General features: G+C 39.3%; 1 protein-coding gene across 1 annotated transcript in view; it reads left to right on the forward strand.

Annotated features, from left to right (window-relative positions):
* The first annotated feature begins 4,695 nt into the window (after positions 1–4,695).
* Sel1l2 (SEL1L2 adaptor subunit of ERAD E3 ligase) overlaps positions 4,696–13,613 on the forward strand; it is a 131,027-nt gene continuing 122,109 nt past the window's right edge. Inside the window, exon 1 of the mRNA XM_028755044.1 lies at positions 4,696–4,831. Coding sequence (XP_028610877.1) covers positions 4,774–4,831 — 58 coding nt within the window. The 5' untranslated portion in view covers positions 4,696–4,773. The remainder of the gene's footprint in view (positions 4,832–13,613) is intronic.

Raw genomic sequence — 13,613 nt, forward strand, 5'->3', positions numbered from 1 at the left:
ACCATAGGGCAAAAAGGGAATACCTTTCCTTCCTAAGAAGCCTGTCTTGGGTATTTCTTTATGTCATTATGAGTCAGTTCAGCAACTAAAGACCATATTTTGTTTGGGGAAAAATTGACTGATTTAAAAGTGTTCAATGTTAGGTGTCTGCCAGAGAGTGCCTCATACCAGGCAGCTCTCCCTCAGGAAGGTTCCACTCCAGCCTAGGCCCAATCCTTCCACCATGTTGCACTGTTAACATCTGTTTCTTCTTGTCAGCTCAAAGAAGTAGGGTTTTTATTGTGTGAAGCCAATGATATTTAGAAAGCAAAAGTTTAAATATTTATTGTATTTGTTATAATAAAAATGATCATTCAAAGGGGTTACATTATCTCTTAAGCATTCTGGAAATGTTCAGATATCAAAAGAGTTTATGGTTCTTCCTCTACATTTCATCTCCTTGGAGTGTTCCTGTGTGAATGCCTCTGTGGCTCATTCAAGGAAGCCATGTGAAAACCTAAGCACCATCTAGATCCTCCTCATGCCTTCAAGTTTGTATCAAATGAAGTGCTCTCTATCTGCTCAATTTTACCTTGTGGATTAGTCTGGGATGCTCTACTTTCCAACAGAAATGCTCTGGATTACACTGAGCCACTAGAGATGCTTCCTCACCAGGCTTCATGTTCGCTTCTGCCCTCTGCCCATTCTCTTCACAGCATCTCACACAATCTTATCAGACAGGATCATGCCATCCCATTGGTGGAAGCTAGAGACTTTTATTGCCATTTGCTAAGGACTGAATTGTGTCCCACCCACCTCAACATTTCTGGTTCTTGAGTCCCTCAATACAATGTGGTTATGTCTGGAGAGAATATTGTTAAGAGGCAGGACCATCATCTGATAGAACATAACCTTTTTTAATGGGAGAGATCTGGCCTTCTCTCCATCTCCTATCTTTTCTCTGCCATATAAAAACACAGAGGAAGTAGGTGTCTTCAAGCCAACTGGAGGATCATTATCAGAACCCTACCATACTGACACCCTAATCTCAGGCTCTTAACTTCCAGAAGAGTGAGAAACTGTTTCTGTTACTTGAGCCCTATTCTGTGGTATTTTATTTTGGCAGCCCTAAGTTTACTAGTACAGTCATCAAGAATGGAGTGACCCTCTCCCACCAATCCAGCCTTATACCATTGTCTACCCACATTGCATCCCCAATCTGTGGTTCTACCTATACTCTCCTTTATGAATTTTCATTTGCTTGAACATACCTTGTCCTCACCACACGGCCTTCTTCCATATTGACACTATAGTGAAAACATGATTTGTGTGAGTAATTCATTTTCATCCTTTCAATAATACTTTAGCATCGTCTTCTTGGGTCTGGCATTGGTTGTATATGCCTGTGATTCCGATACTCAGGAGACTGAGACCAAAAGACTGTGAATTTTATACCACCCTGGGTACTGAGACTATTTACAAGTAAGGAAACAAAAAAAAAATCCAAATAATGTCATTGTCTCTCAACCCATCCTTGAGTCCCACTTGACCTCTAACTCTCCATTTCTCTATCTGTGTCATCAGTGCTCCTTCATTTTCATAAAAAGCACTTTTATAGTTTATCATTTTTTTCATTTGTGATTACAGAAGGGAGACAGACTAAACTACAGTCAGGCAGTGATTAATAATATTTTTCTAACAATCGACCACATATATGATGATGGTATTGCCATAAAATTATAGTGGCGCTATAGAGTTCTAATTGTCTAGTGACAGCAGAGCCATTGTAACCTCATACCACAATGCATCCCTCATCTGTCTATATTGAAGCTGGAGTAAACATATTGTTATGTAAAAGGACAGCACATACAGTCGTATACATTACATATGACCTGACTATATTGCTAAGTGGCTGTTGCCGGTCAATACATTGACTTTTCTATAACTTTTATCTTTCTATAGATTTGATCATTTTTATAGTATTTGTCTCTACTTATAAAAATGACATTTTCTGTTGAAAGTATGCCATGTCATGCTTGCAGCAGACGCATGCATCCTATGTCTACACTGTCTGTGTACTGCATCAGGAGGTGAGTGCGAGTAATTGCCCCATACTATTTATGGTCATGAAGTACATTCTATATTTGCCAATGACAAATTTCACATACTGTATCTCCATCATGACTGTACAAAAAAGAAGTGACTACTGAACAGAGATTGAAGGAATATAGTTACAGGTTACTGAGTACTAGCAGCCACTGCAAACTGAAAACTGAAGATTAAAGAATGTATTCTGGGGGCTGGGAGATGTCTCAGTAGTTAAGAATGCTTAGTGCTATTGCAGAGAACCTGTGTTTAGTTATCAACAGCCACATCTATCTCCAGTACTGGGGATCAGATGACCTCTGAGGTTCAAAGGCATATATGTCATATAGATAAATGCATGCAAAAAATACCCATACATATAAATAAAATGAACAGTTTTATTCTGGGCTATATTCTGGCTTGGCAGGAGAGCCTTTGCCTGGTATTCCAAAGACCCTGAGTTCAATTATCAGCACAACAACAAAAAAGAACAAACAAAAGAGAGAGGGGGAGAAGTGTATTCTTCCCTAGTGCCAAAAGAGGCACTTGGCTTTATTCGTCTAATTGTTATTTCAGATTTCTGTCCCCGGGAACTGAAAGAGAATAAATTTATATCATTTTAGCCCTCTAAATTTATGATGATTTGTTACTATAGCAATGGAAAACTAACAGAGGGAGTAATCTAAAAATCTATAACAATAGTCTTTCTGAAATAATTACTTCCACTCAATGTAAAAGTCGTATATACTTTAGATAAAATTTCTCAACCTGTTCTACTTTAATAGTCTTAATATTTCCACTTTTTTTCCCTTGAACACTCATTTTGGAACAAAACAGATTTGGTCCATAGTCTTCTTATCTGCCATAGCCTAGGGATACCTTAATCTTCAGGGATGCTGTCGGGTCAGCTCAAGTACTTAATTACGCCTTGCTGTGATGTGGATGTGGCTGTGTGTCCTGTGCAAGTCTCCATGTGCTAAGATCTAACCTCCATTATGAGGCATTGGAGAGGGTCAATAATTTGATCTTACTATAATGTTTTGGAGCTGATTAGAATTACATATTATTCCAGGATTCATGTGCCAGGGTGGTGACTTCACATGCCATAATGGCACTGGTGGCAGATCCATCTACGGAGAGAAATTTGAGGATGAGAACTTCAGCCTGACGCATACAGGTTCTAGCATCTTGTCCATGGCAAATGCTGGACCAAACACAAACGGTTCCCAGTTTTTTATCTGCTCTTCCAAGACTGAATGGCTTGATGGCAAGCATGTGGTCTTTGGGAAGGTAAAAGAAGGCATGAACATTGTGGAAGCCATGGAGCGTTTTGGGTCCAGGAATGGCAAGACCAACAAGAATTATAAGTTCAACTGTTGCTGGGCGGTGGTGGCGCACGCCTTTAATCCCAGCACTTGGGAGGCAGAGGCAGGCGGATTTCTGAGTTCAAGGCCATCCTGGTCTACAGAGTGAGTTCCAGGACAGCCAGGACTACACAGAGAAACCCTGTCTCGAAAAACAAAACAAAACAAAACAAAAAGTTCAACTGTTCAGGGTCACTGGAAATTCTTCCTTTATGTTACCTCTTTTGTTTTACGTACTATATGAAGATGCTTGTCCATTTTCCAACTGTGGACAACTCTAATTTCTTTTGACTTCCAGGTGTTTTACCTATCAAACCATTCCTTCTGTAGCTCAGGAGAGAGCTCCCACCCCATCTGCTCACAATACCCTGTGATCTCTGCTCCCACTGAAATTCCTTGGGTTCCATTTTTCTTCATTCCCCTTCAAGTCTAGCTGGATTACAAAGTTAAGTTTATGGTTATGAATAAAAACTAAATAAGAACTATTTTTTTAAAAAAGAATTATATATGGTCAATAGGGTGGAGGCCCCATGTTTGAACGTGGTGGCTTTATAAGAAGGAGAAGAGCAGGCCAGCAAGGTGGCTCAGCAGGTAATGGTCCTGGCCACCATGGCCAACAACCTGAGGTAAATGCCCTCAGTACCCTCATGGTGGAAGGAAAAAACTGACTCACACAAATTGTTCTCTGACTGCTACATATGCACATGGCATGTGCATACCCACCTCCTACAAATTAAATGAATAAATGTAACCCAGACAGGGAAGAGCCTAGGGGAAAAGCACGTGTACAGGTGGACTCTCTTCCTTTGCTGCCATGTGATGGCCTATATCACGTCTGGGCTTTGCTAACAAAATGTGGCCCCTACACTTTTGCACATCTTGGACTGTGAACTGAAATAAACCTCTTTTCTATAAAGTTATCCCACCTCAAGCATCTTCATATAGTACATAAAACAAAAGGGATAATACATGTCTCTAGAGGTAACATAAAGGAAGAATCTCCAGTGACCCTGAACGGTTGAACTTAATATAAAAACATACATACTAGGCTTATGGTATCTACTTCTGTATTAAGAAGTCACCTCTACTTATTTAAGCTTAGCCTTTATCTCCAACCAAAAGGATGGCAGACAAAATAGGGTCCCTTCCCTAGCCCTGCTCTTTCCAAACACCCAGCCAGCTTCCTTCCAACTTCAAAGGAACTTCCAAGAAGCCCATTGGCCCAAGTGTAAGGAAATGGTTGCTTAGCAACTGAGTCTTGAATCCCACAGACCTGAGAAGAGGAAGCTTGTGGGCCAGCCACCTAATTCTGCCTGTGTTAAAGTAAAACGGAGCTGCTTAGGAGATGAATCCCTTGGCTTTGTTAGTAGAGATATTGATCATTATTGAGGTCACATCTGAAAGTAAGTGTATCCATCCTTACAATTCTCTATAAATGTCTCTTCCCTTCTCACTAACAGTGCCAAGAGTTTAAGCCAGTTAGAAAATCAGAAGGAACCTCACTAACTTCCCAATTAATAATTTTAGACAAGAACTTACTTAAGACAATACTGGTTGGAGAGGGGTATGTGTGAGTGTGTGTGTGTGTGTGTGTGTGTGTGTGTGTGTGTAAAAGAGAGAGGAGGGGAGACAGAAGAGAGCAGAGAGAGAGAGAGAGGGAGAGAGAGGAGAGAGAATATGAGATCTATAAGGAAGCTATACAGTAATCTTTGTAAATTAAAGATATTTTGGTTAAATCAAATCAACATTTTAAAAGGAAACTATGGGATTCAAAGAGTAGAAAAATCCTACAAACTTTTATCCCTGTAAATACTTGATACAATCACAATTTTATTTCCGATGCTTTGATGTTACCCCCAAGGTCACTATCTAAAAAAGGAAGCTATTTTGCCTTGTTTCCTTGCCCATTTCTCACAGTTGTTTTATGAAACATGCATAAAATTTAGTTATAAGTGTCAATACAAAGAACATTCATTTAGATTTGACCCAGACATTTAAGGTTAGTTTACTCATTGAAAAGTAATTAATGTTATATATCATATACTAGAATAAAATAAAAAAACATATGACCATCCCAATTAACACAGAAAAGGCACCTGACAAAATACAACACATTTGCAATTACAAACACTCAAGACACTAAAATGAATTTCCATATACCTAATGGAAGACATAACATTCTGAGAAGTCATCCACAGCTAATATAACAATGAAAAGGTTACATCTTTTCCCTGAAATCAGGAATAAGACAAGAATGCCCACTCTTGCCCCTGTCTTAAAAGTTTTTGCTATGGACATAAGAAGGAATTTGGACCCCACCTCACACCATGTACAGAAATTAATTCCCATTGGATGAAAGACATAAACAGAAGCTGAAGCTTTAAAAGTCTAAACAGCGAAGCAAATCATCCTGACCCCAGATGAGGTAACCACAAGCTCAGCTTTTCCACCGGAAGAGTGAGCAAAAAAAGAAAAAGAGTCCACTAGATGTCAATTAAAAATGAGTCTGTTTCAAAAGAGGCCAGCAGAGTACAGGAGAAAAAAACGACAATTCACACCCGGTAAGAGTTTAGTACTCAGGGGCTGGAGAGATGGCTCAGCGGTTATGAGCACTGGCTGCCCTTCCAAGGGTCCTAAGTTCAATTCCCAGCAACCACATGGTAGCTTACAGCCATCTGTAATGGGACTCCATGAACTCTTCTGTCTGATTCCTCCTTCTATCATATAGGTATACATGCAAATAGAACACTCACATACATAAAATATGTAAATAAATAAATCTTTAAAAAAAACAAAATAAAAGAGTTTAGTACTCAGAATATATAAAGATATCTTACATAGCACCCAAATGACTCACTTTTTAAATAGGTGAAGGAATTTATTGGAGATTTTTACAAACAAGATGTACAGGTGGCCACTCACACACACGAAAGATATTTTGCATTAAGGTCACTAAGGGAATGAAACTGAAACCATAATTAGAAACTACATTGCTCCTACTAAAAGGGCTACCATAGGAAATGGAGCTGTTTGCCTTGGTGTACACCTGATGAGATGTGTCACTAGCAGTTCTCCTGGAGCCATCAATCAAAATTCTGCCGAAGTTCATGCTCATGCCACATCACCTCAAACCCATATGTCTGATCCAGACATAAAGCACAACAGAAGTGTCCAATCTTTCTGTCCTTAAGCAACAGATGTAGACTGTACTGCCGCTTCAATAACAAGAAAGGTGTCTTGAGGGCATGACCCCATACTGAAAAGGCTCCAACTTGCAATGACACAAATTTATCCTAAAAGAAAAGAAGACTTGGACTGAGAACCCAGCTAGAGGACTTTGCCAATCCTCAGAAGCAACTCTCTCAGTTGACAAGGAGTGGAGTTGTACTTGTGTTAATCATAACTTTACAGGATTTAGAATCCCGTGGGAGAGAGATGTGCGTCTCATCTGCACTAATCAAGGTGGGAGCCATTATCTGATTGGGATTCTAGGCTATATAAAAATGGAGAAGAGGAACTGAGTGGTGTATGTTCATCTCCTTCTGTTTCAGATTGTAGGCACAGAGTAACCAGCTGCATCAGCGTCCTGCAGCCTTGACTTTCCTGCCATTACAAAGAGTTTTTTTTTTAAAAAAAAAAAAAAGCAAGACAAACCCAAATGTCCAAAGAATACATAAGTAAAGCATGGTGTAGCTATACAACAAAATATTACTCAGCAAAATAGAGCACAACATGGCTAAGCCTTGAACACATTATGCTAAGCAAAAGAAGCTAGGTATATTTTACAACTTTGTGGACTTAAAAGAATCAACTTCTCAGAGGCTGAAAGTACATTATGAGTTACCATGAGTTCTGAAATATGGAGTGATTAGGAACATCCACTTGGAAGGAACATGGTTTTCCTGAGGTTAATAAAAATACTTAAAATTAATATGAGAAGCATGTGCTTGCAATTCCAACTATGCAGGAGGCTGAGGCAAGAGATTCACAAGTTAGACACCAACCTTGGCAACATGGTGAGGCACCACTTCAAAAGAAGAATTCACAGTGAGAAGTAGTTCCTAAGTAAAGCACTTTCCTAGCATGGGCTAAGGCAGAGATTCAATTCTTAGTACCTCAAATAATACAGAAATAAAAGTCTACTGTGGTAACAGTTGCACAAGTTTCTTAATAGTCTAAAAGCCACTGAGTAAGAGAAGAAAGAGTGTTTAATAAAAGTTATGTGCCAGAGGAATGAGGACACAGAAATAACTAATACACAGACCTTATTCTTGAACAGCTTACAGTCTTAAAGGAAAAACAAAAGCAAATTAACAAATGGCTTCCAGTCTTAGAAGTGTTTAAACGGCACTGTAGTGTACAAACATAGGAGCGGTCCTTTATGTTAGCACATGGAGTGCTCAGGGAGGCTTCGTAAACCAAATGGCATAAACCTAACCTTGAAAGGTTAGTGAGTGATCAGGAGAGAGACCAAGAACATTCCAGGACAGAGCCAGGGAATAAAGACGCAGAAGATAAAAGAGCATGGTCTATGAAGTGCATCCATTTACTGCGGCGTAGGACATAAAAAGGAGCCCAGCAGTGTGTGAGGCTGATGTGGTAGACAGAGGATGTGGCAGGCTATAAAATAAGAACTGGACCTGGTGAATAAGTGGGAAGTATTTTCATGGTTTACTCAGAGACGTATACAGAGCTGAGTGGATTCTCCCTGTGTAGCTCTAGTGATAGAGGAGCCAGTAAGTGGTTGTAGACAGATTCAAATGGGAAACAAAATGGACGTAAGATACTGCAGTAGTAGGGGACAGTGAGAAGACAGGGTGGTTGACAAGGCTAAGAAAGAACGGTGGCCAGAAGTTGAGGGTGAATGGCCAGTAGTGACACATATCAGCAAGAATGGTGGCTAAGGCAGTGGCTGGCAAGGGACCACGGTTTTCTAAGGGAAACTGTTAGAGTTTCTGGCAATTTTTCATGCAGAAGCCAGGATAGAATCAAGATTTCAGTCAGTCAGCTGAAAAGGAAACAAAGTAGAGATGACAATGATTACAGAGATCTTCCCGAACTGTGGCACTCCGTGGGTTGGCTGTAAGATTTCAGTAGATCGTTTACTGGCTATGGGTGCACAGAAACTCAGGAAAGCTGCTAGCTGGGGAGAAGACAGCGGCTTCTCGGGCTAGTGCTTAAAGGCCTGTGATTCATACATAAAATCACCCCTTGATGATTGGTTATCCCTCTTCAGGTGCTTTTCTACTTCACAAGACAAATTGAACCACTCCATCCTCCCACCAAAAACACTTTGCAAGCTCCCTTTGTATGCATATTTTTCCACTTAATATCTATTGCACTTTAATTGCACTAGGTGAAGATGATAACATGCAGATAGGGTTGCTACTATATGACTATCCTTGATTTTACACTCAACTAGGAAATATTCTGGAACAATTACTAGGAGTTTTCTATCTTGACAAAACCTCAAAATAAAATACTTTTATTATAATGGAAAAGTAGACAGTCATGCTAAGGTATATAGCTTAGAAAATGAAAGTAAATGAAACTGTTTTCTGTCTGCCCCACCAAACCCACTTCCAACTTAAGGAGCTATAAGGTACTAAGAGGTACCACGGTCAACAAAACCAGTAATTCAGCATGAGGCATCCAGAATCCAAGAAATCCTGTTTTGTTTTTTGTTTTTTGTTTTTTTTTTTTTCAGGCAGCAACTCTTCACTGTCATTCACTTCTATAATTAGAAAAAAATTAGAAGTTACCAGCTCATCTAGCCAGCATCTCATTATCCTAATTGAAAAGGGCAAATATCACAGGTTTCAAAGTAGCCAGAGCTCAGCAAACAAGAAGCCTAGAAATCACATCTAGAAAGGACATGCACGCCCATCACACAGAGGGCTGAACTTAAACAGTATCAGTAAACAATATCTGCCTGCTTCTTCACTATTATCACTGAACAATTGCACATGGGGAACATAGACATGGTTCACAAGCATTGCCCCCAACCTTCCATTGTCTCTTCACTCTGTCCTTTTCTTTGTGCACAATGCTCTTTGCTTTTATTTTGACTCTGTCTCCTTTGCCTATTTCACTTTTGTTCCTATACTCTTGGGGCCATAGCCAAGAAATCAATACCCAATTCTATCAATCTTGTCCTCTGTGCCTTATACTAATACTTTTGCAGTTTCTGGATTGCTCTATATGGTCTACATGTACATCTTTAAAACATTTTCACTTAATGTTTGTTATTAGGTAAGTTCTCTCACTCTTACACATGTTTACATACAGCTTTCCCCTATGCCAATTTTTAAAGACCGTCCTCTCCTCGTTATGTGTTACTGTCATCTTTGTTAAAAATTTAGTTGATTATGCTAAACATGATAGTATATAGTAGCATATACAGGTAATCCCAATAGGAGGCATGGAAATTTGAGATCAACTTGGGCTGTATGTCAAGTTCAATGCCAGTCTAGAAAATACATCAAGACACTGCCTTAAAAGAGGGCGGAGCATGCTCTGGGGAGATGACTCAGACAATCAAGAACACTTGATGTTATTGTAGAGGATTCCAAATTCAGTTCCCATCACACATATGGTGGCTCACAGCCATCTGTAACTCAGTTCCAGGGAACAGCACACAACTAGTGTATACACATATATGCAGGCAAAAACACTCACACACACTTAAAATTTTAATTAAATAAAGTCTGTTCTCAAAAGCTCTTGCTAAATGAAATTTTAACTCTAATATTTGTAAAAATGCATTCACAAAACCCACAGGAGTAAGTCATATCTACACTTTTATGTTTCTAAACCTACAGGCATTTTAGAACCTTGAAGTGTAGCATTTTATAAGGCCCAATTCTATTGGATAATGGAAAGTTTTGATCGTGCGGCACCTATTGGCTTCCACACATCTATATTCTCCAAAGGATTGCTCTGGGTGTTTGTCTCATTATCATGGTGACTAGCCTCAGGGTGTTTCTACATCCTAGAAACCATATGAGAAAAAAAAATTCAGTTGGCCAAATACTTTAGAATACAGTGTGCCTATATTTTCCTTCATACAGAACAATCGGCCAGGAGAATGGGTGTTTTCTTTCCCACCAGTTGTTTCATCAATATGATGACTGCATAAATCACAGTGGTAGCATTTTCCCTGTTTTGACATGATTTCTGTCATTTAGATGGAGTCCTCACCTTATTAATTATAATTTCCAAGTTTTGACTACATAGTTTACATCATTTATTCATTGTTTAACTGTGAGTTACAATAGAAATAGAATTTGTTTTCTTGAAACTTCTTTTAACTGGATGTTGTGGTACCTGTCATAACCTGGCCACTTGACAGACTCAGACAAAAGGCCAGAGAGTTCGGGGCCAGCATGATCTACATAGCAATAGTTTCTTTAGAAAAAACAACAACAACAACCACAAATTAAACACTTCTTTAAGCCCTTCCCCACAGACTGAGAACCAACATCACAGAGTGATAGTGCTGAGAGTTTTAAGGTAGGAAACTGAATGGGATTAGTAGTGTTTTGAGAGGCTGATTTGAGATTTCGTTTTTTTACAAACTTCACAGATATCATTTATTTAATTTTATGTCCAAAATTTTCCTGGTAACATAAAAGTTTAGCTAACAATTAGAGTTAGCATTAAGAAAGATCTGTAACCTACAAACATTTGCAAGTCAAGTCAGAGCGTGCATTTCTCTCTGAAAGAAAAGAAAATGAGTATTTTTTAAGTTTGTTTTCCATTTTTGTTAGTTCCTTGAGAATTTCATAAAATGTATTTGCTCATAATCACTTTTACCCAACTCCTCCCAGATTCATTCCCCTTCCCTATCCACCAAACTTGGTGTCTTATTTTTCTTTTTAATTTATTCTTTAATCTTTTTTTTACGGTACAGATTTTATCCCCCTCCCGGTTCACCCTCTGACTGTTCCACTTCCCACCACCCCCTCTCCATCTCCAAGAGCACGTCCCTGACCCAATCCCGACTCCACCAGACCTCTCCACTCCCTGGGGCTCCAAATCTCTCAAGAAAGAAATAGAAGATCTCAGAAAATGGAGAGATCTCCCATGCTCATGGACTGACAGAATTAACATAGTAAAAATGGCCATCCTACCAAAAGCAATCCACAGATTCAACACAGTCCCCATCGAAATTCCAACACAATTCTTCAAAGACATAGAAAGAGCAACTGTCAAATTCACCTGGAAAAGCAAAAAACCCAGATTAGTGAAAAAAATTCTTAACAATAAAAGAACTTCTAGGGGAATCATCACCCCTGACCTCAAGCTATTCTACTGAGCAATAGTGATAAAAACTGCATGGTATTGGTGTCTTATTTTTAACCATCAAATACAGTTTGTGATACCCATGTATTCGTGGATATGTGGCCTTCACTGGAGGAGAGTCCACCCGCCAGGAGACACACCGTTAAAGAAAACTAACTCTCTCCAAGTCACTATCAACTGCCAATGGCTCCTTAGCTATGGACAAGACATCATGCCCACCTCCCTTCTCCACGCTCATATGGCCTGAACATGTGCAGGTTTGATGCATGTTATCTCAACTGCTGTGAGTTCACACTTCCGACTTCTCTGCTGTATCCAGAAAACACTGTTTCTTAGTAGTCATCTACCCCTGTCCGTGTCTCTTCTAATCTTTCTGCATCCTCTTTCCTCATAGCTGAGCCTTGGAAGGTGGGAGTATGATACAGAAGACTTGTTTAGGGTTGAACATTTCAGTCTTTTATTAAGAGACCTTAATCAGTTGTGGGTCTCTGTGTTAACTGCCATCTACTACAAAAGAAAAAAAATGCTTTCCAATGAGAGCTGACAAATATATTAATCTATGGATATCACTAGCAGTCACAGTTTCATATTATGTCCATTTAGCAAAATAATAGTAATAGATTGCTCTCTAGAGCCTATGACCTTGGGCCACATGTTCTTGGGCCCCAGTAGTGGATCAAGGTTGGGGTTTACCTTATGTAGTAGGCCTTATAACCAATCAAAAGTGGTTAGTTACACCTGTGACATTCATACTTACTGCACCAGTGATTACGTGTCTTGCCAGACCTGTCATCATTGTAGCTGGCAGGGTTCACAGATGGGTAAGACTGGTGGTTCTTTTTCTCCTCTAATCACATGTATAGCACCTTCTAGCACTATGATGGCTAGCCAGTAGGTATGAAGCTTCCACATAAGTACCAGCTTGATTTCCCCATGTTTATAATTTAACTGTATAGTCTCTTAAGCAATAAGACCTTACTTCACCATTCTGGGAGGTAATCAAGGCAATAGCCTGCAATGTTCAGGGGTCTGTTGTACCTTACTGACCAGCAACGACAAAGATGGTAACCCATTCCAGGAACTGAACTTTTCATTTACTATTTTGTGATATCCAGTAGAAAATTATTGCCTCATATAGGGTAGCTCTATTTAAATGTGGATATTTATATCTTTATTTATGTGCGTGTATATGTTTTAGGAAGCTTCTACAGTAGTAGGCCTCCATATGATTTTTTTTTAAAGAAATGTCTTTAGTGTTAGTTATCCCTCCTGTATTGCCTGATCTACTCTGCCTTCTCATCTCTATTCCCTCTAAATCCTTTCTGTACATTAGTCTCTCTAATTCTTTATACATGTACTGTACTTTATCCCCACTGAACTGTGTCCCTGCCCCCCTATTGATTTCCTGACTTCTATGGATATTCCAGCTGGAATACATACATCTGCAGATTCAAGGCTAATGTCCTCAAATAAAAGACGATATAACACATTTGTCTTTCTGGATCTGCGTGAACTCACTCAGAATGGCTGCTCCAACTCCAACATGTTTACCTGTGAATTTCATAATCAGGTAGATAAAGTCCACTCAGCAACACACTTTAAAGGCGTTTAAACACACTGCAATGTAAAAAGTTAAGAAAAAGACTTTGGGAAGATGATCACAGAGTAGAAAGCAGGCCCAAAACATACTCTCCCCTACCTTAGAGCTACCTGAGAATGTCAAAGGGCCCTTTTTTTCTGAGTCAGATGAGTGTCTACCTTGTTTTGAATGCCCTAATAAGGAAAAGAGTATAGAATCTAATAGTCAAGATCTACCCAAGGGAAGAAACCTAACAGGAGACCTTTAAAAAGTCAATAGTAAATTCCTCCTTCCCAAAACCA

This window comes from Grammomys surdaster, unplaced genomic scaffold, assembly GCF_004785775.1.
Source record: "Grammomys surdaster isolate TR1022 unplaced genomic scaffold, NIH_TR_1.0 129, whole genome shotgun sequence".
In the NCBI taxonomy this organism is placed as follows: Eukaryota; Metazoa; Chordata; class Mammalia; order Rodentia; family Muridae; genus Grammomys; species Grammomys surdaster.